This window comes from Callorhinus ursinus, unplaced genomic scaffold, assembly GCF_003265705.2.
Source record: "Callorhinus ursinus isolate GAN/ISIS: 27379988/994484 unplaced genomic scaffold, GSC_fseal_2.0 scaffold34, whole genome shotgun sequence".
Classification (NCBI taxonomy): Eukaryota; Metazoa; Chordata; class Mammalia; order Carnivora; family Otariidae; genus Callorhinus; species Callorhinus ursinus.
Window position 1 is genome coordinate 1,704,619 of NW_027397096.1, and position 26,743 is coordinate 1,731,361.

Genomic DNA, 26,743 nt, shown 5'->3' on the forward strand with positions numbered 1-26,743 from the left:
AAGTCAGCACCAACTGCTGCCTGGTTCAAGTCAGGAGACCCCCCCCACCGCCCACATCCCCCAGCCCTGCCCCCGCCAACTAGGCATGGGACATTCCAGCCCCTAGGGAGCCCCACCTGTCCACGGGATCAGCACAGCCTTCTCTGACTTTACAGGTTTATCATTACTCTCAGTTTATGTGAAAATACCCACTCCCTCCAGTGCCTGGGACACAGCAAACAACCTTGAAGCCAAAAAATACCTTGTTGGAACTGATTTTTTTTTTTTTTTAACTTGAAAAATACAGCAGACTAGACCAACACCCTAGGGCTTCAAAACATTGTGGGAGCTGCATCACTACTAATCAAGGAGGGGCCCTCCTGCCAAGCCGGGCGGGACAGAGCGCCCAGGAGAGCGCCGAGGAGAGCGGTGACCTGTCTGGGCCAGGTGGAGTCGGGGCCCCAAACCTCAGGCCTCAGAACCCCCAGCCCAGGTGTTCCATTTATGCTGCTGAAGTGAGCGGCTTGTGCCCAGGGGACGGACTGCAGGCCCCGATACCAGGTGGGGGCGGTCGGACTTCATTCTATAGGCAGCAGGGAGCAGCGCGCTGATCACACCTGAGCAAGATGACCGAGCACAGCGTGAGCGGAAAGCGCATGAGCCTCCGCTGGGGGCAGTCAGAAGCCTGGTGGGGCGGCTCTGCAGGGGCTCAGGCCGCTCTCCCCGGAGGGCCCAAGCCACACTCCCTGCTACACCTGGAAACTCAAGCAAGGCAGGGGTGGTTCCTAGACAAGAGGGGTCTCTGGAAGGCCTCTCCATCTGTCACCTGGGAGAGTCATGCCTCCCACAAAAGGTGGGATGACAAGGGTGAGGAAAGGGTTTGGAAGGGAAGTCGCAGGGCCCCCAAGCTGCCTCTGAGAAAGGCCTGGTTCTTTCTTGGTTTGGAAGCCCAGCCTAATGGGGGCCGCAGAAGGATGGTCAGCTCCTCCCTCCACCCTCAGCAGGAGAGGTGCCCTGTGTCCCCCCCCGCCCCCCGAGGGGGAACAGAGAACTGGCTAAATCCACCTCGAGTTAAAGTCAGTGAACAGCAAACAGTCAGGGGGGAAATGTCACGAAAGGAAAAACAGAGGCCCTCCGAAGTGTGGCAGCTTGCAGGGCGCAGCCGGAGAGGTGAGGGCCACACCACTGCCTGGAAATGTCATTATCTGTTATTTACCACAACGGAGGACAAGAGGCTGCACAAAATTACTGTTCCTGGTAACAGCCACTAAACTGATTTGCCAACACTGCTTCCTGCTGTCCGCGTTCTCCCAAAGCTACACTGACCAGACCCTGGGAAAAGGGCCGCTGAGCCCGGAGGGCAAGGAGCCCCCGGGGGTGCAGGACAGGTGTCCTCAGGGAAGGGGCCCAACCACGGTTCCCGACACCCCAACCCAAGCCTGTAGAAGCCTTTGCCTGCTCAGTGAGGAGCTGGCCTCACACCGACTCTGGTCCACCACTCAACAACCCCCAGCAACCTCCCTCCAGCCACCCAGATACTTCAAGGGTGTGACAAACCAGGGTAAGGCCCCAGGCTCCCTCTGTGATGGGTCTGCTTTGGGAGCGGGGGCTGGGGTTTGGCGCTGCGCCCTATGATGGTGGGGGTTCTAGGGGCGATGCACTTTGGTACCCCACTGGCAAGCCGCCGCCAGACAGCACCTTCCTTTGGGGGGTCTCCTACATGTCTTTAGCTCTACTTCCCACAGGATATGTGGGCAAAGTGTTGAACCGAGCAGTGAGAGTTCTCGCTTAGCCTACTTCTCCATCTGGAAAATGGGTAAAATCACTGCCTTTTGCCTACCTACCTCCGAGGGGGGCTGTGAGGGCCATGTGGCCTCAGAGAAACATCCGAGGCAGAGGGGCCCTCAGAAGGACATGCCAACCCCCACACCGGCTTTCTCCTGCTGAGACGACATGGACGCAACCACGGCCTGAGCCAAAGCACACTGGGAAGTAAACTGATTGCGGCTTTAAAACAACAAGCCCCACTGCGTTCTGGAGGCTTGAGAAATGAGGTGTAGCTCTCAGCTGCTGCTCCATGATCTGCGAGGCCGCCGCTGGCCCCTGGGGAGCAGGTCCGGGGCAGGAATGCTGCAAAGGCTGACGCAACCTGAGCTTCACAGGAGGAAAGTGCTGGAAGGGCCCGAGAGACCCTCTCACCTGACCGTTTCCCCGCCACAGGGGAGGCCCGAGGCCCGGGAGTGGAGAAGAGATGTTGCTCTGGGGTCCCCTGGGGGAATCAGAAAGAGCTGCACCTGTGGCCAGTCTCCTGACTGCAGGCCCCCTCACTGCAGGTGCCACTGACAGATGTGGACGGCTCTCACCTACAGACTTGGCCCCACCGCCCCCGCCGCACCCCACTAGCTGTGTCCATCCTCGGACTCCTTTCTGGGAAAGAACCTGACCCATGGCCCCGACTGGATTTCAGGCTTGGTGGGGGGAGGGGAGTGGATGTGCACACACGTGTGCGCAGGAGAAGCCTGAGCAGAGGAAAGCAGCAGATGCTGAGCTGCAGCTGTGGCCCTGGGAGAGGTGGGGCTGGAGGAAGAAGCCACACCTAACGGGGATAGGGGTGAGAGGGCTGGGCCCGGCGTCCCGCCCCAGTGCTGACCCCCAGACGGTGTGTGTGAGCAGCCTGGAGGAGAAGGGCCACAGTGAAGCGTGACAAATTCTCTTACATCAATATAGCTCCTACAGATGGAATTAGATTTCCATGTAGGGACCTGAAGGGCGTCTTTGATTTATTAAGTGGAAAAAAAAAAAAGGTTAAAAAAAAGGACTACAGAGTGAAGAGTATTTTATGGTCCCATTTAAAGTTATGTATGTATACACACCTGCACTTGCACGCGTGTGCAGAAGGACAAACGCCCAGGCGGTGAAGGATGGAGGTGTGGAGCTGAATTTTATATGCTCTGTATTGTTTGAGTTCTAGAATTATTGTGCAGTTACCATACGCCAGGCGGGCATTGTTTCTAAGAGCTTACCATACACTTCACTCCTTCCGCCTCTCCCGCCCCTTTGTGAGGTAGGCGCGATCACTAGTCTTCATTTCCAGGTCAGGAAACTGAGGTAGAGAGGGGAGAGGCAACTGGCCCAAGGGAGGCGGCGAAGCCAGGCAGCCCAAAGCCAGGACTCTTCACCTCTATGCAATGGTGAAAAGTACTTTTTTAAAATTCCAGGAGGAAAAAATTCTAGAAGAGAACCACTACAGATAAGGGGAGGCTACCTTCCTAAATCCTTTAATACCCTGGAGCCCCAGCAACACACAGCGGGGAGGGGAAGGAAGTCACACCCCTTCCCACTTCCGAGTGGCCTGGCGCCTTGGGTGGGGGCTAACGGGTTGGGACAAGGGTTGGCACACTTTTTTGGTAAAAGGCCAGAAAGTAAGCATTTTAGGCTCTCTGTCAAGCCAAAGTGGCCATATGTAAGTGAATGGGCGGAGCCTGTTCCAACAGAACTTGATGGACATTGACACTGAAATTTCGTGTAACTTTCATGTATCACAGGATATTCTTCTTTTGATTTTTTCCAACCACTTGCAAATGTAAAAACCATCCTAGTTCAAAGGTTGTACAAAAATAGGTATCAACCCCTGGTCGAGTGCCACCCAGCTCTTGGGTGCCTGGTGCAGGAGAGGAAAAGGGCACAGGCAGGGTCCCCAGGATGCTTAGAGTAAGCTCCCAGGTGCACAGCCTGTTTCCACAGTTCTGGAAACACACTCGGAGCTGCAGGTGCAGGCGATGGTAGAGTCGGGGCTCATGGTGAAGCCCAAGTAGGGGCATGGTCAAGAGAGAGCACAAAAGCCCTGAGCTCTTGGTGGCCCTGCTGAAGGTGGCCCCACAAGGGACAATCAGGAGGACGGGGTGGCACCTACCTCAGAACTGAGGAGAACCACCACTCCCTGGAGGCCCAGCCCTCTCCAACGGCCTCTGCACCGCCCCCAACACCCTACTGGGCAGCTTCCCCGACATTTTTATGAATCAATCCTTCTCAGTGTGACCCCTGTCACACCTGGGTGACCTGACTGGTAGCAGGTGCCCAGTGACCCGTCCTGGTTCACCTGCTACACAGAGAGACCCTGATACTTCAAAAGCATGACACCCACGTCGGAACAGTAAGTCACAGAAATGTCTCTGGATAATTCATTTAGGCAGGGTCAAGGGGAGAACCTCCCTCCCACCATGCCGCATGTGGTGGGAGTCTTCTACTCAACCCAGACCTTCACTTTCTCCCATGTCACTTCAGTCGGCCCCCTCATCCCCCCGCTGCCGACATCCACCTCTGGGCTGCTCATCTCCCTCCAGGGTCCCTCTTCAGATGGCGCGGCCTGGGATCTTGCCCACAGACCACACGGTCCACATGGCTTCCCCCAGCAACCTCGGTCCCATCTGCACCAATATGCCCCAACCAGTCCCGCTCCTGTCCCAGCCCAGCCCTGCACGCCAGGCCCTGAGCACAAGCATAGCACCGGGCAAGGCCATCAGACCCTGCCACTGACCCTCGTGTGGCCAGGCGAGGTGTTTCCTCACCTGCAAAGTGGGGACCATGACCTCCCAGGGCGGCTGGTAATCCAGTGGGCTCTCCATCACTGGTAGCTTTTGTTATTTATACTCCTGTCTTTTGAGTCTCCATCCTGGTTGTTCCTCTCTGAATTCAGGCCCTCATTATTACTACTTGGATAATTCAGCATCCAACAGGCTCTCCAACCCACTACACATTCCCTCCTCCAAATCTGCCTCTGGAAGGAACCTCCCCAAAGACCCACCTGTTTGTCATTCCCTGTTTCACACCCTTTGATGGCTTTGCTGCCTACAGGATCCTCAGCGGCCCAGCCCCATTCCTTCCCTCCCACAGCCTGCCTCTCCCCCCTCCCCCTCCCTCGCTCCCCCGGCACTCCCCCACACCCCCACCACCAGCTCTGGCCCCGCCAGTCATAGCTCTTCCTCTCACCCTGCCTCTGCGCAGCTGTGTCTCCTGAAACGCCCTCCCCTGGCACCTGGGTGCTCACCCTCCTGGCCCGGCCCGCCTGAGAACTAGCTCTATTCTGCAGCCCTCCAGCTCTCCTGCGGCCCAGCGCTCCAGATCACCCCACACCTCTGCTACACATTCTCACGCTGCGCGGCACTTTCACCAGCCGTGAGCTCCGGGGGGCAGGGCTCGGCGGGAAGCTGAGCTAGTGGGAGAGGCTCCACGGGTTGCGGGGGTGACCCAATGGCCACAAATCCTCTCTCTCTCTCTCTCTCTCTCTCTCTCTCTCGGAAGCTCCAGGCCTTGACCTCAGGAGGCTGCGTGCTTCCCAGAGGCCACCCTCGCTTGGCAGCTCCTCTGCTGCCTTTGTCCTGAAGATGCTGAGGTCAAGGGCAGCGGCACGACAGGGTGAACGGAACGGGCCCTGAACTGCACAAAACGGCAAGACAGAGGCCAGTGTGGGGGCAGGAAAGCCACGCCACAGGCACCAGAACAGCACGTGAGAGAAGTGTGCCCTCACCGAGATACTCCGTTCTTAAGACGCCGGAGTGAGGCAGATGCTCCAAGGTGCCGCGTGTGTGGCGTGTGGCCCGATCGCCCGAGCTTGGCAACAGCAGGCCAGTCAACTGCCAAGCAGCCTGGGCGACACGCAAGCAGCCAGAGCAGGCCTGCGGTGCAGACAAGTTAAGTGACTCTTCCCGGGAACTGAGGAAACATGAATAGCTGAATGAAAAAATTCATCTTGGTCATGAGGCACAAACTACACGTCTTCCACATCTGAGTTAGGTCGAGGAGGAGAAAGGACAAGGCGTGGAGAGGACAGGGCCGCTGATGGACGGGGCGCGTGGATGACCTTCACCCGGCGTCCATCCAGGAGGCGGGCTCCGCAAAACACACCGCCCCCTCCCAGCCCTCGGGCACCGTCGGTGGCACTGTGAAAACGGTGCGGCCGCCGCGGAGACCCGCGGTACAGCTCCTCGGGAAATGAGACATAGGATCACCACACCACCCAGCAATCCCACTTCTGGAAAGGATGGAAAGCAGAGCCTCGAAGAGAGATTTGCACACCTATTCATCGCAGCACTATTCACAACAGCGAGAATGTGGAGGCAACCCCCGTTCCCATCGACCGAGTCATGGATCGACAAGGTGGGTTAGGTACACCCAGTGGCACATTATTTGGCCTTAGAAAAGCAGGAAAATCTGACACAGGCTCCCACATGGATGGACCCTGGAGACATCACGCTAAGTGAAAGAAGCCAGTCACTTCTTTCAAATGCTGCATGCTTCTGTTTATATGAGGCACCTGGAGAAGTCAAACTCCCAGAGGCAGAGGGTAGGCTGGTGGGTGCCAGGGACTGGGGTGGGTGGGAATGGGAGTGTTTAATGGGTGCAGAGTTTCGGTTTCACAAGATGAGAAAGTTCTGGAGATGGATGGTGATGGTAGGACAACCATGTGAATGGACTTAATGCCCCTGAACGGCACCCTTTAAAAACAGTTAACACCGTAAGTTTTATGTGATGTACATTTTACCACAAATTAAAACAACATTTTAAAAAACTGCTTCCTGTTTTGCGGGACTCAAATTCATCCAAGGAGCAGGGTGGGGCAGCCCCGACTCTGCAGGCCCAACAAGGGGCAAACTGCAGAGATCTGAAGGGTCATTTGCGGGGCCCTCTCCCTTCCCAGACTCCCCGGCCTTCTCCCTTCTGCTTCTCACTTGTGCCTTGCTCTTCCCCCTCAGTACCTTGTCCACACACCCCTCCCTTCCCCGGGCCTGGGACACTTTCTTCCAACGTAAATTTCTTGTCACTGTCTCAGCTCAAATGTCAGCTTATAGGGGCTCATGCTGTGCATCCAAAATAAAACAGCTCCTCCCTACTCCCGCCCCACTGGCTGTCACTGTGTCTCTCCCCCTGATCTTTATGGTTTTGCCCACCGCTTTCTGAAATTATTGTATTTAGCTATTCTTGTCCATCTTGACTTCCTACGTCATCCACTCCACGGAGGTGAGGCAGGGCCCCAGTGCCCAGCCAGGATGCTCAGAACCAGCCTGCTTGGTTTCAAATCCTGGCTCCACAATGAACTCGCTGAGGGACCTCGGGCAGGCTTTAACCACTCAGTGCTTCAGTTTCCCCATCTGTAAAAGGGCGGTAACAGTGCTGCCCCCATAGGGGTGTTAGCAGGACTGAGTACGGTGCTGTGTGAAAAGCCCTTACAACAGTGTCTGTGTGGTCAGTGCGAGGGGTACTGACTATCAGGGTTACTAGCAATGCTCCCAAGGGCCGGGCTGCCTCCTGCCTTGTTCATCGCCGCTATCTCCACAGCCTGGCATACAGTTGGTGCCCGATATGCACCGCAGAATGAATGAAGGACAGAATTCTGCAGAGACTGCCCTTAAGGAGAGCCCATTTCATTTGCAAAGACAGGCCTAGGGAGCTGAGCTGGCTCCAAAAGAGGGGCAAGTCCCCCAAGAGGGGCGCTCCATTCTCTTGCCTGCATCGGCCCCTGGCCCCTCGAGGTGGGCTCGACCCGGCCCCCGGTATTTAGCTTTTGCACTGGGAACATCCTGAGAACATTCAGGCTGCTTCTGAAGGTCCTGGGAAAGTGGCTAAAAGAGCCGTTTCCCCCGTGGCAGTGAGGGCAGCCAGCCAGCCCCATTGCTGGCACTGGACAGAGCAGAGGTGGGAGGGCGGCCTCCAGACAGGGCCATCTGGATGTGTGTGGGGTCCCCAAAGGCATCTTCCATGCTGACACAGGCACCCACTCTGGGATTGAGCCCCGCATTGGGCTCTCTGCTCAGTGGGGAGCCTGCTTCTCCCTCTGCCGCTCCCCCTGCTTTGTGCTCTCTGACAAATTGATAAATAAAATCTTCTAAAATAGGGGCACCTGGGTGGCTCAGTCGGTTAAGCGGCTGTCTTCAGCTCAGGTCATGATCCCAGGGTCCTGGGATTGAGTTCCACATTGGACTCCCTGCTCAGCGGGGAGTCTGCTTCTCCTTCTCCCTCTGCCACTCCCCCTGCTTATGCTCTCTCAATCTGTCAAATAAATAAAATCTTTAAAAAAATAAAATCTTCTAAAATAAATAAATAGATAAATCTGAAATCAATCTAGAATTGATTTCTGTGCCTAGTATGAGGTAAGTCAAGGTACATCTTTTTCCATATGAATATCCAAATAGCTTTGTGTTATTTATTCAAAAGACCATTCTCTGCCTATCAGTGGCTCCGTTGTCCTAAACTGCATTTTTTATTTTCTCTCATTTTTGTCTCAGGTGTATGGAAATACTGATTTTCTGACACGTATGTTAAACTTATAGGCAACAACCCTGCTAATAAATTCACCTACTAATTGTAACCATTAGTATTTAGATTCTGTCAGACTTTCTTGTTACGCAATGACGTCATTCACAGATAATGCCAGCTGTAGCTACGCTTCTCCAACCCATACACCCCACATTTCTTTCCTTGCCTGATTGCACTGGGCTGGCTGGTAGTCCAATGTTGGATGGAAGCAGTGATAAACATGCATAGTACTTGCCTTATTCCTGATTTTAAAGGAAAGTTCTCAATATTTAACCTGTAAATATGCTTCTTCTCCTGCATTCTTTAGAAAGATGGCCCTGCTTCTCCAAGGAAGGGAAATGCTGTGACTACTTTGGCCTGAAAGCGTGGAGGCCTAGCATGGCCCCGCGAACACCCCTGGGGGACCCAGCTTCCCACCACCCGCTGGGGGACCCAAGTAGGCCACATGACCTCAAATGAACCCCTGTTCTCCAGCTGTGACTAGGGAACAGCCTCACCACCCCTGCTCTCCCTGCAGCTTTGTCCTGAGTATCAAAAAGAGCTTTCTAAAGCCTAAAGGACATCGCAAGGTAAGAAAGACCACGGCCTCGGTGCCCACTGTTTGCAAGAGCAAGGATGGCCTGGGGGAGGGTGCGGGGCCCCTGAGCTGGGGTGTGTGTGGTGTCGGGGTGGGGAGGTGGGGGGGGAGGGCAAGGGGAGCAGAGGGCCTTTAACTCCGGCCTGAGCCTGAGCCGGGCCTGGGGCTAGGATGTTAGAGCAGAGGTTTTCGAACCAAAGAGAATCAGCTTCCCCTGGAGTGTTTGTTAAGCACAGATCAATGCTCCCATCCTCAGAGCTTCTGTTCAGTAGGTACCAGGGACTGACTGTGCCCCCTCCAAATTCATGTGTTAAAGTCCTACCCCCCACTGGGATGGTGTTTGGAGGTGATTAAGGCCAGATGAGGTCATGAGAGTGGGCCCTCAGGATGGGATGAGTGGCCCCAGGGTTCCTGCCAGCTCCTGGGCTGTGGGTCTGGGCTGACTTCCGCAGGACACACCTCCTCAGAGCCTTGGTTGGGGGCAGGAATCAAGGAATCAGGTTCGAGCGTGGCCCCTTCCCTCCGTGCTTCCCTACTTCAGGTGGGACGCCTGATCCCCTAACAAGCTAGACTTCCTCTAAGGACTTTGAGCAGAGTAGAAAGAGTCCCTTTTCTCCAGGGACTTGGCACACATTATGGAGACCACTGTTTCATAGGCAGGCCCCTCTGTGACCACACCGTGGAACACATTTTGGCTAAAACCAGAAAAATTGTGATGGCTTCCCCTGCACGGTGACAATGCCATCCTGGGCTCAGGCTGGTTCTCCAGCAGCCCTGTCTGGCCTCCCCCATGGTTGCTGAAGACGGATTCCCAATCAAACCAAAAGCTGGCTGACTCAGCTCCTAAGCAATCAGAAGTGCCAGGCCTCTCTAATTAAGCAGCCAGCCCCTCTCCCTTCCCACCACAGCCCTCCGATAATGAGGACTGGCAGCCCGGGCGTGCAGACCCAATTACGGAGGGGGTCACCGCACCAAGCACACACACCCCCCCGCCGGCTCTACTGGCGCACTCATTAGCTTGTGGCTGCTGAATGCGCCAGCTTCTTGCTGGGGACAGCTCCGTGTGGCCAGTAGCATCTGAGACTTAGATCTGGACACTTCCCATGTCAGAGATCTCCCAGCATCCCCTCTGCAGCCTGCTCCTGCCCCCATACTCAGACTGCAACCCACGCCCGCGTGCACAGAGACAGCACTTACTGGCAGGCACAGGAGGACCACGGCCCCCCATCACACAGGACGGACCGAGTGACCCTCCATCACCCACCTGCTGCTGAGAAGATGGGATTCTCTTAGACCATGGGCTCCCGTGCTGTGCTGCCTCATCTCCAGCCCTACCGTCTCATCCCCAATGACAGACAGGCAGTGCTAACTTGTCTCCCACGGTCACTTTATGTCCCCCTGCCATCTACTCACCAGACAGCAGCGAGGCTCATCACTTATGAAGACAAATCAGATCATGTCACATCCTTAGAACACTCCACTGGCATCCCACAAAATCAAATCTCAACTCCTGACCTTGACTTACGAAGCTCCTGTGTGATCGGCATGCCCGCCTCTGCCCCAGATGCCTTCATCAGTTCCTCGAACCTGCCCAGCTGCTTTCCCACCTCAGGAACTTCATGCTCGCTGCTCCCTGTGCCTGGAACACTTTTCCATATAGATCTTCCCAGGGCTGGCTCCTGCTTGCACTCGGGTCTGAGCTCAGAGAGGCCCTCCTAGTTGTACCCTACCACACTGCTCTGTTCTAACTCACTACAGAGCCCTCAGTCTATTGGATAGTATTTTGTTTGTTTGTTGTCTCCCTTTTCCCACTCCTGGAAAAAAAATCTCCATGAGAGCAAGGGTTTTGTCTCTCTTGCTCATGGTACTGCCAGCACCTAGAACAGGGCCTGCACACAGCGGGCCCTCTACTATTTGCAGAATGAATGGATGAATGGATGAATGAATGAATGAATGAATGAATGAATGAATGACACAATCTTCTCAAGGATGGAGAAGAAAACACCCAAATGCCTGCTAGTACCCTCTCCTCCCACTTCTACCCAGGAGCAACTTCCCTTGGAAACCCAAAGGCCTCTTCACCTTGCTGCTCAAGCCAAGACCAGGTCCTCAGCCTGCTGCAAAATAAGAACAATTTCAAACTGGACCAACCCAGGGGCACCTGGGTGGCTCAGTCGATTAAGTGTCTGCCTTAGGCTCAGGTCATGATCCCGGGGTCCTGGGATTGAGCCCTGGATCAGGCTCCCTGCTCAGTGGGGAGTCTGCTTCTCTCTCTCCCTCTCCCTCTGTGTGTGCTCTCTCTCTCTAGCTCTCACTCTCTCTCAAATAAATAAATAAGATCTTAAAAAAAACAAAACTGGAACTGCCCAGTACTCCAGGGTACAGTGGGGTGGGGAGTGTTAAGAGCATCTAGAAGAACATTTTTTACCCTCCCTCCCCATGCAGCTGAGATCCTCCCTGGGACTGCCACTGTTGTCTAGGAAAGGCTCTCTAGGGACCCTTCAGCGGTCAGGACAGCAGCCTGCCCCTACAGCAGAGGTCCCAGACTTTTTCAGGGGAAGAGACATGGCTCTGCCCCCTCATCATGGTCTTGCAAACCTAAACATTTACAGCAGTTGTGGGTTGAGAGGCAGAAAGAGGAAATAGGCTGCTGGGCCCTACTCTCTCAGGCAGAAGTCACAAAGTATAACCCAATCTGCCCAAGGGTTGGGAGCAAGACATTCCGAGACCCTTTGCCTACTGCCTATGTTGGTATCTAGTCCAAGGCCTATGGAGGGCTTAAGTAGGAGTTGGCACACAAGTGCCCACCCCTATCCTGCCACCCAGGCCCCTGCCACATCTCCACCATTCTTGGGACCCTTCACCAGCAAATCCACATTCCTTAACCCAGTTCACCTCATGTCACAGAGCAGGGGGGAAATGATCTTAGCGGAAATCCTGGTTTTTCCACTTACTAGTTTGGTATATTGACCTTTTTGCATCTGGGTTCTCTCATCCAGCTTTTGAATGCCACTCAAAATTACCTTATCAAGGTGGCCAATGGCTTTCATGTGGCTAAGTACTTCTTTGACTTCTCTATACTCTATGGTCCTCTCAACTCTAGCCACCCCACACCACCCCATCCCCAGTCTTCTGTTTCCTGTTATTTCTTCCTAGAATGTATTACTTCCTGAAATGTTATTATTTATTCGATCATTATTTGGTTTCAGTTCCTTCACCCAACATAATCTCAAGAGAGAAGTTTCTATCTCTGTCTTATTGACCAAAATAACTCGAGGCTTAAAACACATGGAAGATGGGTACCAGTAAAACTAGAGTGAAAAACAAAGGAAAGAGGAAGATATGGTATCTTGGGAAGAGCTCTCTAACCTAGGAGGGCAGTAAAAGGAAGTCTCATGATGACAGCTATGCAGCAACTAGTCTATGCTGGAGTATGACTAAAGGTCTAAAAGGGGGAAAAAATGTAGGCTCCATGCAATAGACAGTAAAATTGAGATGCTAAATAATCCTAAGGATTGGAAGGCACATTTGGCTCAATAAGAAAAGAAAGGCAATTAGAAACTCCAGGAAAAATAAAAAGTTATTTTAAGAAGCCTGGGACTTAATCTGAAACAATTTAATATGTGGCACCATTTACAGTAATCAGTGGAGTATAAGAAAAGGGAAAAATCCATTTGACTTTGTAGCAAGGATCATTCTCATTTGAGGGATCAGGGATTGAGAGCAGATCAACAGAATAAGAAGTATAACCCTAGCATACCGTTTGGCCCTGAGGAGAATTTTATTTCCTTAATAACTAATAAAATTTACTGAGTACTAATGTGCCAGACAAGGTTTTTAAGACCTATGCATATAATATTGAATCCTCACAATTTTCTAAGGTACACGTTATCATTATCCCTATTTTACAGATGAGGAAGATGAGGCTCAACATAGTAAACAAGTTTTCTGAAGTCATCCAGCTAATGGAAAAGCTGGGTATGAATTCATACCCAGGCCTGTGAGACCCAGAGGTCCATTTCCCGGAGTTGGCCCTAGAAGCCAGGCCATTAAACCTTAGGCCCTAATTCTTCTTGCCAAGAAGCACAGGATACCACATGCACACACATGCACACAAGGACACACAAAGACACATACAACATACACTCCTGGGAGCCAGAGTGCAAAACTGCAGAGCAGTCCAGATTGGGTAGCCAGAGCAGGGCCTTACCTTCCTGCAGTCTTTGCAGAACACTGATGAACTTCCCAGGAAGCCCAGCACCTCCCCACAGAGCAGACACTGGGAAAGGCCATTCCCCATCACGTTCCGCCTCATGGTCTCCAGCCGCTCCACCAGTCGTCTGCAGCACAGGACACAGAGTCAGATGGAATGTGTTTCCTGTCTCCAACCTGACCACTGCCCAGGTATGGCTGCCATGAGGCCCCAGTGCTATACTATGGCCCATGTGCTGTTCCCTCACCTGGGATACTGTTCCCTACCCCACCCCTTTTCCAGGCTACCTCCTAATCATTCATTTGCTCACCAACTATTAATTGAGTACCTACGATGTGCCACACCCTGGGGATATTGTAGCAAACAAGCCAGAGACAGACATGGTCCCTGCTCTCAAAGAACGTATGTTCAATAAAGATAAAGTCCATAAAAAGTCAACAAGCAAACTGACTTCAGACAGGGGGAGTGCTATGAATTCAAGTAAGTGTGTGGGGAGAAGACTTGAGAGGCAGCATGGCAGGTGGTGATCAGTGAAGGCCTCTCTGAGAACGTGTGACCTGACAGCTAAAGGATAACAAGGCCAAACCAGGTGAAGAGCAGGGCGGCAGGGGGGCACTCCAGGCAGAGGGAACAGCTGGCGGGGGGGGCAAAGACAAAGGCCTTGGCACATGAGAACAGCAGGGAGGCCGGTGTGGCCATTCCCTGGAGGGGCGAGGAGGGGCAGATGACATGGGTTTTGTAGGACACAAAATGGAGTTTGAATTATTTTCTAAGATCAACATGAAGCCACTGAAGAGTTTTAAGTAGAGGAGGGATTTGATCTAAGGGACATTTTAATTTTTTTATTTTAACTTTTAAAAGTATTATTTACTTACTTACTTATTCATTTAAGTAATCTCTACACCTGATGTGGGGCTCAAACTCAGGACCCCAAGATAAAGAGTCACGGGCTCTTCTGACTGAGCCAGCCAGGCGCCCCCTAAGTGGCAGTTTTAAAAGCTCACTCCAGGGCGCCTGGGTGGCTCAGTTGGTTAGGCGACTGCCTTCGGCTCAGGTCATGATCCTGGAGTCCCGGGATCGAGTCCCACATCGGGCTCCCTGCTCGGCGGGGAGTCTGCTTCTCCCTCTGACCCTCTTCCCTCTCGTGCTCTCTCTCCATTCTCACTCTCTCAAATAAATAAATAAAATCTTTAAAAAAAAAAATTGTTAAAAAAAAAATAAAAGCTCACTCCAGCCGCTGTGGAAAGCCAGGACTACAACGAGGGAGTGCAGGTGAGGAAGCCAGCAGGAGATGCTGGGAGGCCCAGCGAAGGGGCACTGAGGCAGCATCCATGGAAATGGGGTACAGGAGGTGAGCGAGAGAGAGATCTGGGATGATGTAAAGGTTTTGGTCTGAGCAAGTGTGTGGATGAAGAAGCTGGAGGAAGAAAGAAAAAGAGCTTCTCTTTAACCTCTGATGCCAAGTGTCCAGGAGCCATCCCTGAACCTGCTAAGCCTAGGATAGGTGACTCTCCTCAGGATCCCATGGCCCCTCAGCCCACTGTGACTCCCTCTTTTCATAGCAACACTACAACCCTCACAAAACTGGTGGCCACTCCTGTGTTGTTGGCCACTGTGTCTCCAGTCCCCAGGGGACACTCAGGGAAAATTCCTGAATGAAGGAACACAGGACAGAGTGCAGGGACATTATCTCAACCTCCCAGGGAGGAGGAGGCTATTTCCCCCCATTTTAACAATAAGAAGACTGAGGCTCAGAGATATAAAGTCACTTCCCACCAGCGTTACCCAGTTCCTAAGAGGTGGAGCCTAGGGCCCAACACGGAGACCCCCCCTCCCTACACTCTCCCTGGAGGTGATCAGGCTCTGCCTGGGGGCCAAGGGGGAGCTGCCTCTACCTACACGCCCTCTGATGTCCACAGAGGTTCCTTCCACACTGTCCCTCACCCAGGAACCTGCAAGGCCCCAGGAATAAGCCCAGCTTGAGCTCTGGCCTGAACTGCTTGTTCACAGGGGCCCTGTGGGTACAACCCTTCTAACTCATGGAAACATACAGGATACACCTCCTCCTTCTGAGACATTTAGTCTGAGGCACTGCCTTCTGGGTCATTCCACATCTCTGTCAAACCCAGTGTTCACAGTGGGGGCCAGACAGATGGATGACGGGGTGCAAACCCTTCCTGCTGCATCAGGGAGCCCACATGAAACACCCCCACCGGCTCCCAGCATGCCCTCCTGGGGGAGCCTGAGGGATGCGGCGCTGGCTTGTCAGTCATGAGTGTGGGGCTGCACAGCTCCTTGTAGGACCCTAGGAGAGGGCAGGGTCAGGCAGCTTATATGGGGAAAAAAAGCTGATATACACCCTTTTTGTAATAAAACGACAGTAATACGTCCATATTATTGAGGCACATATAACAAACTGGACAGCAGGGTCCTTGCAGTGGTGCTTTCGCTTTTAGAACTGTGCATTTCTACAGTGTCTGACTTTTTAAAATGATCACATATTTAATGAAAAAGATGAAAAGAAGAACAAGGAGATCAGAATCAAATTAAATCCTGCCAGAAGCGAGGCAATGCATTTGTGTTTCCCTACTTGTGTTTTTCTGTGTCTTTCCAATTTTCTAGGAGGTATGAATTGCTTTGGTAACTCAACAAAAAGAGACACGACCAAACTGCCTGAAGGCTGTATTGGGGTCAGCTTGGGATGCTGGAGGCCAGCAGAAGAGCTTAGAACAAGCTGGAGAGCATCTCTTCTTGGAGTCTTTGCTGGGGCAGGACCGTCCAGGCTCAACTTCCACTCAAATCCCTCCTGCGACTGGACCATGGCTGACCCTCACGTGTGTGGCACTGAAGAGCCCCTCGCGATGCTCATTCATCCCCCCACGGCCTCGGGCCCACGCAGGAGCCACTATCCACTTCTCACAGAGGAGTGTACGGACGCTTTGCAGGGCTGGGTCAGGCATCTACACCCCAGGGGTATTTGGGCAGAGCGGACTCACTCCCTGCGGTGAAAGCCAGTGCTAGGACCCCGTGCGCCGCTCTCAGCGCCCCCCCCAAGTGACACTAAATGACTTTGCTTCCCTCTCAAGGATCTTGCTCCCTCCCGCCCCAGCTCAGAAGCAGCCCTTACCCGATTCTCTGCTGCTCCATGACATCCAGCCGCTCTGCCCTCTGGATGACCTGCAGGATGGCCTCCACCTCGGCTGGGCTGAGGCACTGGCTCTTCCTCTGCTTCTCTGTCTGGTAGGTGTGCACAGACCAGCCCGTCTGCAGCCTGGAGAAAGCACAGCTGGCCCTGAAGCCACTGCAGTGCAAACTCAGGTGGCCCCACCATATCCCGAAGCCCCCCCGCCTCAGATCAGTCTGGGGACAGCCCAGGTGCTATGTGTCCAGAAGAGGGGTTCAGGGAACAAGGCAGATGTTTTGAGTGCTGGCCCTGACACCTGCCAGCCACCAGGCCCCACAAAGACCAGCGGTGCCACCTTAGCATGGCAGGAGGCAGGAGTGTGGGGTGCGACCCTCTGGACAGAGAAGGCCACTGCCACAGCACGTGGGGCTGTGAGGGAAGAGCACAGAAGATCAGCAAGACTGAGATCTGGGTGCGCCTGGGTGGCTCAGTCGGTGAAGCATCTGCCTTCGGCTCAGGTCATGATCCCAGGGTCCTGGGATCGATACCCGCATCGGGCTCCCTGCTCCGCGGGGAGCCTGCTTCTCCCTCTCCCTGGGCCCCTCTCCTCCCTTGTGCTCTCTCTCTCTCTCATTCTCTCTGTCAAATAAATAAAATCTTAAAAAAAAAAAAAAAAAGACTGAGCTCTGTGGCATCTAAGTGAAACGGAGCTGACTGGGGATAGGAAAGAATGGTAATTAGATCAAAAACAAACCCTGAGTATGAAAGGAGATGCCCACAGCCGTTTGCAAACGAGAGGGTGTGAGGGCAGGAGGGCAGTGCCGCCACACAGGAGAGACCGGAGGGGAGGCGAGGGGGCAGGAGGGCACCTCCTGAGGAGGTGCCCAGGGGCTGAGGGGAAGAACTCATGCCGTTCCTATCTTTGTGGAGGGAATGGGAGTGGCAGCGGTGGACCAAGACCCAACTCTCTGCCCAGGGTCCCAGCCTATCTGAGACATTCCGCACCAGGTGCTAGGAACACGGAGGCGGGCCACAGGGCAAAGTCACCACTTCGAAGAATGACAATAGGCTTGGGGACACAAGATGCCCAATCAGTGACACCAATATTTACTTAATGAAAAATGAGAAGACCTATTTCGTTCAAGACCTATTTACTGGGCACCCACTCCAAGGCCAGGCTTGGTAGGGGTTGGGGACATGCTGCTATACTTCCCTAAAGAAGGGACAGCAAGCAAGAGTCTCTGATGCAGGACACAGGGCAGGAGGATGAGGCTGTGGACACCTTCCTGGTGTTCCCCTGACACAGACGGACATTGGTGGTCTCACTTCACTGCCCCATCTGGGCTACTGCAGCCAACAGTTCTTGTAATTATCGACATAGTGTATGTCAGGGGAACTAAAGAACATGTCCTTCCTCTTTAAGTCCAGCAGGCTGGTTAAGATGAAGGGCTCAGACTGGAGTCCACTGGATGATCTTACCTTTGGCTCGGTCCCTTCCCAGCTGTGAGAATGTGGGCAGCTGTTCATCCCGGGTTTCCTGATCTGTCCCTTTAAGGGATGCCACGCGGAGTAAACGAGGCAGGGTATACCAAGTGCTCTGCATATAGCAAATGCCCAATTGCTTAATCAGTGGTACTTAATGATGATTACTATAATTCTCATGGGCAGAACCATCAGGAATGGCTTGACCAAAGAAGCAGTGCTCCTGCAGGGTTTTGCAAGATGAACAGGTGTTTCCCCCACAGAAAGAAGGACATGGTGTTCAGGCAAAGAAAAGCCACAAGTGCAAAGGTGCAGAGACATAAAGTAAGGTGCCATACCGAGGGTCTCCAGACTTCTGGACTGCCTATGTCTCCAAGTCAAAAAGAAGCACTGCCCTAGACCAACACTTTTTGAAGCGGTCCTCATAGGGCTGGGGGAAGCAAACAGCGGGAAGGGGGCAGGGCCAGGAGTGAGAGGAAGGGGGGCCAGTCCTTGGAGCGGGCGGGGGCACATGCCCACCTTTCCTCTGTGTACTGAGCAGACTTGAGCGGTTTAGGCCCAGAAAAGCAACACTCGCCCACCCCGAGCTGCAGGTTTTCTCCACCTGAGCATTGCAGGGATTCAGGTAGTCGGGGATTGGCCAGGACACCCTTCGTGTGTGACTCCCGGGGCCAGGGAAGGAGAACTGGAAAACAGGGGCCCTAAGCTCAGGCCTCCCACTCCATGGGGAAAAGGCAGGCCCAGGAACACAGAAACAGGAGGGCACGGCACCGGCACCACCATCCATCCTGGAGGATGCAACTCCTACCCAGCTAGCTCCTGGCACCAGCCCAGAGCACAACAGACCTCCTCGAACCAGACCCTCCTGTCATCATCTAAGGCCAGCCTCCCCTTTTCTCAGCAGAGGAAGCTGAGAGCAGTTAGATGGCTGGCCAGCCTCCTGACCCAAGGAGTCCATGGTCAGCGGCTGCTGGCAGCCCTGCCTCCCTCTCCCTCTTCCTCCCCCTCCCCTGCTCACGCTCCCCCCAAAATAAATAAAATCTTAAAAAAAAAAAAAAAAAAGGACTTCTCTTAGATTCCTGGTCAAGATCCCCTCCAAGATGGGTTGAATACATTCTCAGATTTCCCAGAAAGTTCAGGCATAGCTCCATCATGGGGCTTAAGCATTATTTCAAGGCCAGGTAGGACCCTCTGTCTCCTCTCTAGAATGTGAGTCTGGAGGACCAGCCCTACACCATCTGGCTCCTGCCCACTTCCCCAGCTTCCTTTCACCTCATTCACCACCTCACTCTGTACTCAAGCCACCCTGGCCTCCTGTCAGGCCCTCTACGTGTCCTGTTCCTTCTACCTCAGGGCCTTTGCACATGCTGTACCTTCTGCCTAGAAGCTCCTTTCCCCTATTTCCATCTAACATTTACCCCTACTCCAGGACTCAACATAAACATCACATTCTCAGGGAAGCCTCTCCAAATCCCCAGGTTAAGCTAGCACCTGCCTTCACCCCACTGCCTGTTTCTGCTGTCGAAGTAGCTGCATATGGGTAATTATATGTATAATGCTCACCTCTCCCCACCAGTGCCTTAAGACAAAGGACCACGTTGGTCTTGTTCACTGCTGTGCAATCGGTGCCTGGCACATAGTAGGGGTTTAGAAAATGTCTGATGGCGCTGGAGGACAGACCTGAGCTGAAGCCAGGGAAGGTAACTTCCCCAGGCCTCCCAGAGGAACCCTCGGGGCACAGGACCCGGATGCAAGATTTGTAGTATTCTCCTTTACGGAGCCTGGCATTACAAGGCAGCACACCCTGGGGAGGAGATAAAAGCATTTGCTCTACTAAAAGATGCTACAACAGCTTCCGGCTGCTGCTGAGTGCAAGACAAGGTCAGGGAGAACTGAAGGAAATGCCAGAGGGGTCACCAGGGGTCACACTGAGAGCACAGCAACCCCAGCTCCTGTACCCTGCCAGGGAGGACCCATCATCTCGCCTGGCATCGGAGAAGAGAGGGAGAGCTGCTGGCTTCATCCCCGCTCTCTCCCCCGTGGGGGCTGTGCAGGGGGCTGAAAGGAGCCGAGCCATCCCGGTGAGAGGGACAAATTAACTGTTGCACAGGGATTCCTGCAAATCATGCAGGACTCCACTCTTGGGGATTTCGGATTAATTTTTCTATCCCTCTTTGATGTTTCAGCTCTGTCCCCCTGCAGGCCTGTAACATCTAACTGCAAATTTCTTGAACTTGGTCCCATTTGGGAAATGCTGGCTCCCATAATTGGTGTGGTTTGACAGATGAAGAGGCATTCTTGGGGCCTTATCAGACACCAGGGACCTCCAAATCCCTGGATGGAGAGGGAAGCCTGGAAGGCAGGAGAGGCATCTGGGAGGCCCTGGTCTCCAGCCACAGGGGGAAGGGAAAGTAGAGATGGACTGACCTAACTGGGTCTGAGGGGTCACCAGGCTGAGGGATAACAGGAAAGCTGGGACCTGAAGGGGACAAACCAGAACCAGAGAGACCCTGGCAGTATACTGGAGGAGACTGGGGACACTTCGAGGCTGGCTGTGTTTCAGCCCGGCGGGCAACTCTTGGTTCACTTGATCAGCCTTTGCTCTGTCCTGTCAGTGTGAGGCCCTCACCGTGAAGCGGGCATCCAGGTATCAAAGGCTCCCCGCCTCCAGGGGCTCGGGGACTGAAGGCTCAGTGGCGTACTCTCAACAGAGAAGGCAGAGGAAGTGGTTTGGCACCCTGCAGCCTGCCGTAGGCCTGGGAGTCAGGGGGGCCTGGGCGTGGGTCCCCAGCTTGCCACGGGCAAGGAGCCCAGCCTCCCTTTCCTCCTCCGAGAAATGAGGGTACATTCCACATGGCAAATGAGTGAATGGCTGTTCAGTGCCAACCTCGGGGCCTGGAGTGTGGTGTGCATTAGACATGCACTTGTCTCCAAACTTCTCTTTCTGGGTCCCTGATATTGAATCTTGCCCCCAGAAGGAGGGAAGTAGGGAGAGGGAGGGAAGGCTGGCCTGGTAGGGCCTTGGAGATACTCACTTGGCTCGTAGGGCGAGCTGCCGATCATTGGGGCAAACCCACTGGTCGTTCCCACTGCCGAAGATGGTGTCGGCCATGGCTCCGAGTGCCCAGCCAGGGCCAGGAGTCACATCTGAGGTGAGAAGGGGGAAAAATCAAGAGCACATCATCAGCTGGGGTGCAGACAGCAGCCAGGGTCCCTCAGGCACCAAGCACTGGCACTTCCAGCGCATCCCCGTATCTGGCCGCCTGCAGATGCCTCACCATCAGAATCCTCTGGCTAAATACTGTTCCCTCAAAGCTCCTCTTTCGAAAGGATCGTAATTCAGGGAGGGTTGACTAGGTGGCTCATGCGGCTAAGTGACCAGATTGGACATGACTGGCAGGACATCAGAAGTTAGAAGCAGAAGGGGGGGTGGGGAAGGGGCACAAGTGGAGGGCACTTGACTCCTGCCTCTCCCAAGTACAGCCCCTACCGTACTGAGCACAGTGCCGAGCAGCAGGGGCTGGGGCTGGGGGGCACACAGCTAAACAGCCTGGGGAAGCCGTATGCCCCCTCCCAAACCTGGGGGACCTACCGTGGCTGCTCCAGGCCCATGGGTGTAGCTAAAGGTGGCCACCTTCACAGGTTCTGCTCCCCAACATGTTCTGCCAACCATCACAGGGCACCCCAGAGCAGGGAGGAGGATGGGGAGCCACAGCTACGGCCAGGACTACATGGAAGATGGCACCTTCGGGAATCCTGCAGGGAGGCGAACCTGCTCCAGAACTTCCTGGTGCTTTAACGTGCGCGGTCTAGCTCAGCTGCTTCTCTCCTTGCCACCAAGGCTATGACCAGCTCTTTGATGATCTAGCATAAGGGTACTGCATATGTATGCTGGAGTGTGTGTGTGGGGAGGGGTTGGGGGGAGAGCAGGGGGATGGTAACTCAATCCCAGAGCAAAGATGAAGGGCTGCACTGAGTTACCCACACTGCCCTGGCCCAATCCCATCTAGACCAACAGATCTCAAACACAGGAATCCTTCATACCCTTAAAAACTACTGAGGTTGGTGGGGTACCTGGGTGGCTCAGTCAGTTAAGCGTCTGCCTCCAGCTCAGGTCATGATCCCAGGGTCCTGGGATTGAGCCCCACACTGGGCTCCCTGCTCAGCGGGAAGCCTGCTTCTCCTTCTCCCTCTGCCTGCCGCTCCCCCTGCTTATGCTCTCTCTCAAATAAATAAAATGTTTGGAAAAAAAAAAAAGCTTGTTTATGGATGTTCATAGCAGTATTACTCATAACAGCTAAAAGTGGAAATAATTCCAGTATCTGCCAACTGATAAATGGAGATCATTTGGCATTACCCATACACAATGGAATATTGTTTGGCCATTAAAAGTGAAGTACTGATATAGGCTATAATGTGGCTGAACCTTGAAAACATTATGCTAAGTGTAAGAAGCCAGGCACAAAAGGGGCACCTGGGTGGCTCAGTCAGTTAAGTGTCCGGCTCTTGATTTCAGCCCAGGTCTTGATCTCAGGGTCGTGAGTTCAAGCTCCACACTGGGCCCCATGTGGGTATGGAGCCTACTTAAAAAAAAAAAAAAAAAAAAAAGCCAGTCACAAAAGATCACATGTTGTATTATTCCATTTACAAGAAATGTCGAGAACAGGCAAATCCAGAGGCGGCAAGTAGATTAATGGTTGTCGGGGGCTGAAGTGCAGGTGGCGGGAAGAAGGAATGAGTTTCTGCTAATGGGTTCAGGGTTTCTTTTTGGGGTCATGAAAATATTCTGGAATTAGGTCATGGTGATGGTTGCACAACTTTGAGAATAAACTAAGACCAATGAATATCCTTCTAGAATGTGAATTTTATGGTATATGAACTATATCTCATTAAACAGTAATAAAAAATTATTGAGAACACCAAATTATGTGGGCTGTATCTATTGATACTTACTACATTAGAAATTAAAACTGAGGAAAAAAATTTAATTTTAATTCATCAAAAAACAATAAACCCATTAGATGTTCATGTATTTTATTTAGAAAGCTATATTTTCAGAACAAAAAACAACTAGTGAAAATAATGGCTTTGTTTTACATTTTTAAAAATCTGTGTAATGTTTGGTTTAACAAAAGTCAGCTGGATGTTCATATCTGATTTTTTGTTCAATCTTTTGTGATTATGTGGTTTTGTTCAAGTGCATGATGGACATCTAGACTCTCACAAATATATACTACAGTTGGAGTATTTTAACAGTCTTTCCAGATAATTGTGGATATTCTTCTTTCATAGTGTACCAGATTCAACAGATGGTAGTTTCTTAAAGATTAGTTCAAATGTGGCATCTGAAACCATATTAATGAACTTTTCCTTTTCTGTACATTTGTGAGAGAATGGGATGCAGCATTTTATTGTTATTATGAAAATAGTTTTGACCCTGTGGATTTCCTGAAAGGTGTTAGAGACCCCCCAGGGATCCCTGGATCATGGTTTGAGAACTACTGTTCCAGACCAACATCATTGATTTCTATGATGACCAGCAGCAGGGGGCAGCGTGTTGGCTGTAGCCACAGAGACCAAGCCCATGACCTTGACTGCAGTGGTCTCTCTATCCCATGCAGCACATCCAAGCACCTGCTCTCCACTGTCGGCCACCTTGGGAGAGAGCCCTGGGCACATCCAGACCCTAAAGAGCCACATGTGGAGACCCCATGGCCAGGCCCAGCACTAGGATGCCACCATCACCCAAGGGCCTCCTCAAATCAAGTCTTGACCTTCTCCCAAATGAGGCTAACATATGATCCAGGGAAACAGACATGGTGAGAGAGGAAGGGCCACACTTTAGGAAACTGCCAACGGAGCCAGCTTAGGTTCTCCATATCTCTTCCGCCTGAGCCACCAGCTCCCTGACTCGCCAGCCTTGCAAGCCCTGTCCCTGGCTTCCTGAACCCTCTTCATTCAGGGGGCTCCTCTGCCAAGCTGTATGCTCACCACCAGCCAACACACACCAGCTGGGGCTCTGCTCCCCTCCAGCGGCAGCTCCAGGAGGAGAGCCAGGGAGGGCCCCTTCCCAAGGCCCTGTGCGCTCTTAAGAGCTGGGTCCTTAAAGCTTCCAAAGAGCAGGGCCATGGGAGTTGAACGTGGACAGCACTCTTGCATGAACAAACGCCAATCTGTCCGGGTCAAAAATCAACTGACAGGGCCCCTGGGTGGCTCAGTCGCTTGGGCGTCTGCCTTCGGCTCGGGTCATGATCCCAGGGTCCTGGGATCGAGCCCCGCATCGGGCTCCTGCTCAGTAGGGAGCCTGCTTCTCCCTCTCCCTCTGCCTGCCTCTCTGCCTACTTGTGCTCACGCTTTCTCTCTGACAAATAAATAAATAAAATCTTTAAAAAAGGGAGCCTGGGTGGCTCAGTTGGTTAAGCAACTGCCTTCGGCTCAGGTCATGATCCTGGAGTCCCGGGATCGAGTCCCGCATCGGGCTCCCTGCTCAGCAGGGAGTCTGCTCCTCCCTCTGACTCCCCCCTCTCGCTCTCTCTATCTATCTCATTCTCTCTCTCAAAATAAATAAATAAAATCTTTAAAAAAAAAAAAAATCTTAAAAAAAAATCAACTGACATGAGAACCAAACAGGGGCTTAAGAAGGCAAGTGAAAAGGCAGGAAATGCAAGCCACACATTCTGGGGGCAAGAGGGACGGGGCTGAGGGCCTAGAGAGAAGCAAGGCGGCAGGGTCTGCGGAAGGAGGGCTGCTCCGTGGAGCTCCGGCCTCCTCTGTCAACCGGGGGAGAACAGGCGGCTGGGGCCAGGCCTGTCTCTGAAGTCCTTCCAGCTGTGAGGGGTAAGAGCCGCAAGGAGAGAGGTATGTGGTGTGCGCGTGTGCACACAGGCATGTGCGTTCTGCCGAGGACGGGAGACTGGTCCGGGGGGGAGGTGGGCTCAGAGTCCCCCCACTCCACTGACAACACGCACCCACCCCCCCCAGGCCTGCGGGCTCCCCGGGGAGCCCGTGTCCTTTTACCTTGTCCATCCCTGGAGCCCAGCACAGGGCCTGCTACAAAGTAGGTGCTCAGCAAAACTGACTTCATCAAAGAGATGGCCGTTCCCAGACAAGGAGCAGTATAGACAACAAGCCAAACGTGCTCAGAGCAGAGCTGGGCTCCAGCCATGCTCTGCAACTTGCTCGCTCACAAAACAGTTCGTTTCTCAGGACTCCCCACAGGGGAGTCAGCACCCAGAGCCACCTCCCTGCCGAGAGGCCCGCATGCCATAAGGCTGGGGTGCCGGGCCTCCGGGGGCTGCCTCCATCCTGCCGAACGAGGCCCCCTGCGCCAGTTGAGGCTGTGCCCTCAGGAGCGCCTGGGCTCAGGGGACACCCTCCCTCCCCCGGGAGGGAGGACCTGGAACAGGGAACAGGAAATGTCTGGTGATGGTTTTCTGAGACAATTCTGTGGGGAAGGAGTCCATGAGCCTCAGGCAACTTTCTGAGGCAGATTGGTGAAAACAAACTCATTCTTCCAGGGAGATTCAATTCTCCCCTCCCTCAAGTCCAAAGCTCGCCACCCTGGATGTTAGTCACTGCAGACAAACGTTGCATTCACAGCCGGCTGTTCCCACTGGGCAACAGCCATGTGCCCGCACAAGGCTGCGTCCTGGGCTCTGCTGGGTATCACAAGCAAGACCAGCCCACACTCACCATCACCCACCCCACATGGAGACTCCTGACAACTCAATGTAAGGCCTCCCGATTTTTTTCCAGGCATTTCTGCAGAGATTTCAAATAAAATTGGGTTCTTGCCACACATCCTGTTTGCTGTTCTCTTCTCACACTGTACTTTCTCACGTTATTAGAATTCCTCAAAACCATGATTTTTAATTGTTTAACTTAGCATTCTGGATATATTTTATCATTGTCCTGCTTGGGAGCACATAGATTGTTTCCAATTTTGTTCTATTTATATTCAACAGTAAAATGTATATCTGGGAGATGAACCTCTGTGCCTATCTCTGATCATTTCCTCAGGATAAATTCCTCAAAGGGAAAGTATATTTTTTTCTCATACATTGTTGAGACAAACTTTTATCACAGTGACATTCACAGTCGCTCAAAGCTATCAGTTGCAGGCTTCAGCCTACTCTCTCCAAGGTGCTCCTAGAATTATCCACTACTTTTTGTAGTGACAGAGTTGTAGCTCTGTCCCATTAGCCTCATGTGGATTTTCTATTTTTGACCCCAGAATTCAAAACCTATCTGGAAATCTCCAATAAGTTGGTTTTATAATGCACACAGTCCTGTAATCACTAAAAAAAGGCCTCCTCTCCACAAATATTCATATCTACTTGAAAGAAACCTTCTGTCCCCTTAAAGGGCTTTGTGCTCACAGACCTGTACCCCTGAAACAAATAACACATTATATGTTAATTAAAAATAAAAGGGTTTCATGCGCTCAGAATCCAGTAATGTGAACACAGAAGTGAACACGGAGACCCAAGTGACCCAGGTGGTCAGGTGACACCCCTCTAACCAATGTTCTCCTCCAAACAGGGGCAGGGGCTCCCCCTCCACCCTAGGCTCCTGGTGAGGATGAGATGAGAGCACACTCCCGTAAACTCCACCGAGCAGCACAAATTGTCACCGACCCAAGAAAACACGGCTGTCAGACCCCCAGCCTTCCAAAACGGACACCTGCTTTAGCACAGTGCTGGGACACAAGGCAGCCTGCACGGTCTCTGAGCGACAGAGGGTCTGGAGCTGCAAAACCCCCTGCCCTTTGAGAAGGATTATACACACACACACACCCCGGGGCTCTCTGCTCTGCCTGCCAGGGCCAGGGTGGGGACAAGAGGCAACTGCCCTACTACCAAAGCTAATAACCTTTTCCTTGGTGTGGTTACGTCTCCTACCTTTGGACCCTGGCATTTTCCACCTCCTTGATTTTGTTTCAGGGAGACTTCCACGGAGACAACTGGGACGATGACTCCCCTGGGTGTGCTGTGGGTAGACGACCTCATGGGAAGAGAAGAAATAATACAGAGAAAACTGGGGGGGGGGGGGGGGG

The 26,743-nt window shown here is 53.0% G+C and overlaps 1 protein-coding gene across 1 annotated transcript in view; it reads right to left on the minus strand.

The window, feature by feature from the left end:
* Positions 1–26,743, minus strand: part of RPH3AL (rabphilin 3A like (without C2 domains)) — a 139,454-nt gene that overhangs the window by 65,494 nt on the left and 47,217 nt on the right. The window contains 3 exon segments of the mRNA XM_073879324.1: positions 13,080–13,209; positions 16,210–16,353; positions 20,724–20,835. Of these exon segments, the coding sequence (XP_073735425.1) occupies positions 13,080–13,209; positions 16,210–16,353; positions 20,724–20,800 (351 nt within the window). The 5' untranslated portion in view covers positions 20,801–20,835.